We start from the raw sequence: 5,788 nt of genomic DNA, 5'->3' as shown, positions 1-5,788 counted from the left end.
AAAAAAAACTATATATAAACAAACAATAGCTTTTAGCATTTCATTTTTTAAATCTACTTATGTTATAAGCTAGTAATAATAATACTATTATTTTATAATATCAAAAGAATAATATTTAACATAATAATTAAAAAATATTTAACATAATATTATTATGTTAAATATTAGCATTTATTAAAAACACATGTTTTTATTGATATATTTTTTTACAGATCTTAAAATGGTTAGAAATAGAATTAAAAAAACAAATAAAGTTGCTATACCAAGTGAAACAATGAAAGTAGCTGTTAATAAAGTTTTAGAAGGAACACAACTGAATGTTGTAGCACGTCAGTTTAACATAGATAGAATGACTTTAAAAAGATATTGTCGTAAAAAGAGGCTTAATCCAAATGAAGCTTTCAAGCCTAACTAGAACAATAGACAAGTTTTTACAGCAGAAGATGAAAAAAGTTTATCAAGTTATTTACTAATTGCATCAAAAATGAACTATGGCCTTTCAACTAGGTCAACGCGATTATTGGCATATGAATTTGCTTTAAAAAACGATAAGATATGCCCATCATCATGGATCAAAAATAAAAATGCAGGCATTGATTGGTTGCAAGGTTTTATGAAAAGACAACCAGAGTTGTCTCTACTAACGCCTGAAGCAACGAGCTTCGCTCGATCAACAGCTTTTAACAAACACACTGTTAGAGAGTTTTTTCAAAATCTTAAAACGGTAAGAAATCGATATAAATATAATCCTAACTGTATATATAATGTTGATGAAACTGGTTTAACAACCGTTCAAAAGCCGGTAAAGGTTTTAGCTGGTAGAGGAAGCAAACAAGTTGGAAGAATCACATCTGCAGAACGAGGAACATTGGTAACTGCATGTTGTGTCTCTAATGCTATTGGAAATTCCATTCCTCCATTATTTATTTTTCCTAGGGTAAAGTTTCATGATTACATGATTAAGGAAGGACCTCCTGGATGTGTGGGATTTGCAAATCCTTCTGGTTGGATGAACTCGGAAATTTTCATAGAATGGATTAAACATTTTGTTAAATATTCAAACTGTTCTCAGGAATCTCCAGTTTTGTTACTTCTCGACAGTCATGAAAGTCATATTTCTGTTAAAGGCTTGGAGCTTGCAATTCAACACGGAATTACAATGATAAGTTTTCCTCCCCATTGCAGCCATAAATTGCAGCCATTAGATAGAACTGTTTTTGGACCATTGAAAAAGTTTTACAATTCTGCATGTGATAATTGGATGGTTTCAAACCCAAGACCAATGACCATTTATGATATTGTTTCAATAGTTCGAGAACCGTATACAAAAGCTTTCTCACCATCTAATATACAGACAGGATTTAGAGTAGCTGGCATTGAGCCATTCAATTCTGAAATTTTCAATGACGAATATTTACCATCATTAGTTACAGATAGAGCTGCTCTAGATACAGTTACTATCACTCCTGTCAACAACATGGAATCTGAAATGATACCAGCACATGTTAATCACATAGAGTCTGAAATAACTATAGTAAATATTGAAACAAGTATTTTAAACAAAGTGTCAACAAGTGTTGCTTCTATAATCTCACCTGAGGTTTTAAAACCTTACCCAAAAGCATCTGCCAGAAAAAAAAAAGTTAAAAGTAGGCAGTTAAAAACAAGGATCTTGACTGATACTCCTGTCAGAAATGAAATTCGTTTGTCAAAAGAAAAGAAAATTTTGAAGCAAACCAAAAATCAACAAAAAGTCTCCGCAAAAGATAAGAAAGAAACTAAGAATTACTTGCTTAGGAATAAAAAACAATGTAAACCAAAAGCTGCTTCACAACTTGACTTTCACAAATGATGAAATATTCTTAATCAAAATATTGTACTTTTAACAAGTTTTGTAAACTTAAAAGTTGTATTCTTATTTCAGTCTTTATATTTCAGTTCTTATAAATTTCAAGTTGTTGTAAAGTTTTGAACGTATATAAAGCGGGTAGCTTATAGCTGCTGTGATTTATACATTTTTTAAATAAAAATTAGACTAGTGGGTTTAACTGCTATATTTAAAAAATAATTAAAAAATTTAGATGTATTATATGTTATACAATATTACCCTTTGACTAAATTATTTACAAGATTTAGTTGTTGAAGTGTTAAACGTTTAGATAATATTACGCATATAAGATCAATGTGCCCCAAGTCGGAGATCATAGTACCCCATAGTTTGGGGTACACTGATCTTTTGAGAGGGTTGTTTAAAAGTTAAAATTATTCATGTTTATCATTTTTTTAAATCAAAATATTTATATATTCCAAAAGCCAGATAGTTCTACATGTGTTTCGTAGTTAATAAGTTTTTACATCTCTTTCAGGTTCTGCGCAATTTTCAAAACACTGCGACGGCGATCAATGCGCCCCCATCTCCCCTACTGAACAATAATATATATATATATATATATATATATATATATATATATATATATATATATATATATATATATATATATATATATGTATGTATATATATATATATATTTATATATATATATATATATATATATATATATGTATTAAATATATATATATTTATTAAATACTCAATTGTATTAAAAACTCTATAGATTTTACATTAGTTAAAAGTAAGTTTTTGTACATAAAAAGGGGTTTTGTCGTAAAAATCTTAGGTTCCTTTGCTCACCTCAAGTTTATTTAACCATTTTTTCTAATAAACCCACAGAATCTAACATGGTTACATTTTATAAAATAAATATTTATCCAAAAAATTTTCCAAAAAATTAAACAAAAGGTGTGAAATAAATATTAATAAACAAAAAAGGAAACAAAAAGTATTATAATTTAAAAATTTTATTGTTGTAATGATGGTATATAATTTATTTGTGCTTTATATATGTATATATATATATATATATATATATATATATATATATATATATATATATATACATATATATATATATATATATATATATATATATATATATATATATATATATATATATATATATATATTGTAATACAAATTTTGTTCTTTTTAATTTAGCGCTTGTCAAACCAAATGGATTTAATAATCTGTTTTAACTGGTTTGGTTGGGGTTACTCATTTTAGATATTGAACTGCTGTTTTTATTTAGGTGTCTTGAGTGTCACAAGAAACGAAATTCACCAGTTTATTAGACTCAACAGTCTTTCAATACATAAAAAAAAAGAAAGTATACTTTTATACAACTTTATTAAAGAGCATGATTTCATGTTTCAAGGTACAAAGTTTGAGAGTCAATTTCATTTATTTATTTCTGAATATGGTAAAAGATGGACTCGAAGTAAACAAACCGATGCAAAGTTTATTAGGAGGAATTCAGCTTGGCTCGAAAATGATTTTAATACCACATTAATGAAGGAGAGTGAAAATAAACAACTCGGCAGACCTACATTACCATTTGAGGATTCGTCTTCAAAGACTAAGAAAAGAAAATTTGCAACTTTGTCAGCTTCAAATTCTTGTGAGTTGTTGTAACAAATTACTCTGCAAGCATCAATTTCCAAGCATTGGTAGATCATACTGTGATGCGGTTCTTGGAAGTACAACATGATGTTATCAATTCGTTTGTTTTTGATAGGCTGATTCTGCGCTCAAAGATAGGTTTTGATGGGTCAACTGAGCAAAGCATTTATACACAAGTTACTGATGAGCTGGAAAACAGAAGATTTTTCCAAGAAGCAAGTTTGTTTCTTACCTGCATTGCACCACTTGATTTGACAGGATTCTCTGGTCACTAGGGAAGATTGTTTGGAGAAATTCACATCCGTCATCAACATTGTACAGCCGATTTGTGCGGTTTAGATTTGTAAAGGAGACAACTGATGTAATGAATGCAGAGCATCAATTTCTTGAAAATGCTATTGGAAACTTAACTACAACTCCTGTGCCTAAGTATGAAAACTTAACTTTTCTTCACAAAGTTGATGTTGCCATGATAGATGGAAAAGTCGCCACTGCATTATCTACAGTTACTAATTCAAGTCAGTGCTGCTCAGTTTGTGGTTCAATGCCAAGTCAAATGAACCAACTTAATATTGTTTGCAATTTGCCATTAACTCCGACCGGATTGAAGTATGGCTTGTCAACACTTCATGCATGGATTCGTAGCATGGAGTGTTTGTTAAAAGTTGGCTGCAAAGCTGAAGTGAATAAATGGGCATTAAGGTCAGATGCAGACAAAGAAAAAGTTAAAGCTAAAAAGAATTTAATTCAATCTCGGTTCAGAAATGATGTTGAGTTGGTGATTGGTATTCCTAGGTCTAGTGGTTCTGGATCATCAAATAATGGCAATACTGCCCGACGTTTCTTCAGAAACGCTAAACAAACAGCAGCAATTATTAATGTTGATGTGCATTTAATTAAAAGGATATATGTTGTGCTGTGCACTTTGTCATCTGGTTTTATGATTGATGCTGATAAATTAAAAGACTATTGCTTAGAAACAGTACAGCTTTTTATACAACTTTATCCCTGGTACTACATGCCACAGAGCTTGCACAAAATCTTGATACATGGGTGGCAGGTTGTTGATGAGATGGTGTTGCCAATTGGGTTGATGAGTGAAGAGACCTTAAAAGCACGAAATAAAGACTTTAAAAAATTCCGTAAATTTTTTTCAAGGAAGTGTTCGCGTTTAAAGACAAATAAAGATTTTCTACGACGTTTTATGTGCTCATCCGATCTAGTAATCAGTTCTTTATGAGCACCTAACCACTCTAAAAAATAAAATTAGCCAGATAATGTGTGCAACTCTTAAAAGAAAGCCATTCTTTTATTTTGTAATTTTGTCTGAATTATATTGTACATAATTATTTTGTATTTTTAAATACATAGACCTACCACTTACTAAGCTTGTACTACTTGTAGCGTACATTGTCAAAGATTTTCGTGAATGCATGGGTACAATAATACCTATACAAATTTGAAAAATTCTGTAGACGCTTGTAAAATCTGCTAATTAGAAAAACTAATTAACTAAGCTAGAGTATAATTTTTTTACAGGGAACCAAGTTTATCCAGCAACGTGTAGTAACACTAGTTATTCATATTAAACTGAAAAAAGTTTTGCTTTCCGCGAGCGAGGATTAAAGGGAGAATTTCATAATAAAACACGTGCTAAATAGTGTACACAGCACAAATAAAACATATACATCTAACAAAATTTAGCTGTTGCTAAGCAAAATTAGGTATTCATAGCAACTAAATAAAAAAAAATGTTTACTGTTTTAAAAAGCGTGATCTCATATTGGTACTTATGTAAAATTTTATGTAAAATGTTTTTGCTACCCAAAATTTGGTATCCATAGCAACGAATTAAAAAAATAACACCTTCATAAGAAGCTCAGACATCATTTTATGACTCATTCTAATTTTAGTCAATATAGCCCTAAAATTAAATAAGATATGAATTTTGTCCAGTAAAAGTGAGTTATGGCCCACTGTGCATTGGTGGTAATTTGAATAAATGCTTTTCTTCATGGGGGACCTCCAAATGTACTTAGATTTTCAAAATCGTTTGCCTAAGTTATCTGTAGTCATAATGGAACAAAATAGAAATATTGACAGCTCTGAATTAGACATTCAATTTTTTTCCATGCAGTCGTGATGCACCCTAATATATATATATACATATATATATATATACATATATATGTATATATTTATATATATATTTATATATTTGTATATATATATATATATGTATGCATATATATATATATACATATATATATA

At 29.4% G+C, this 5,788-nt stretch overlaps 1 protein-coding gene across 1 annotated transcript; it reads left to right on the top strand.

Annotated features, from left to right (window-relative positions):
* The first annotated feature begins 484 nt into the window (after positions 1-484).
* Positions 485-1,852, top strand: LOC136083213 (uncharacterized). Its single transcript, XM_065802618.1, has one exon. It carries the CDS (start codon positions 485-487, stop codon positions 1,850-1,852), a length of 1,368 nt encoding a protein of 455 aa, XP_065658690.1.
* The last annotated feature ends 3,936 nt before the right edge of the window (positions 1,853-5,788 follow it).

The sequence above is a fragment of the Hydra vulgaris genome, chromosome 08, assembly GCF_038396675.1.
Source record: "Hydra vulgaris chromosome 08, alternate assembly HydraT2T_AEP".
NCBI classification, from domain to species: Eukaryota; Metazoa; Cnidaria; class Hydrozoa; order Anthoathecata; family Hydridae; genus Hydra; species Hydra vulgaris.
This window is presented reverse-complemented; position numbering and strand designations above follow the sequence as displayed.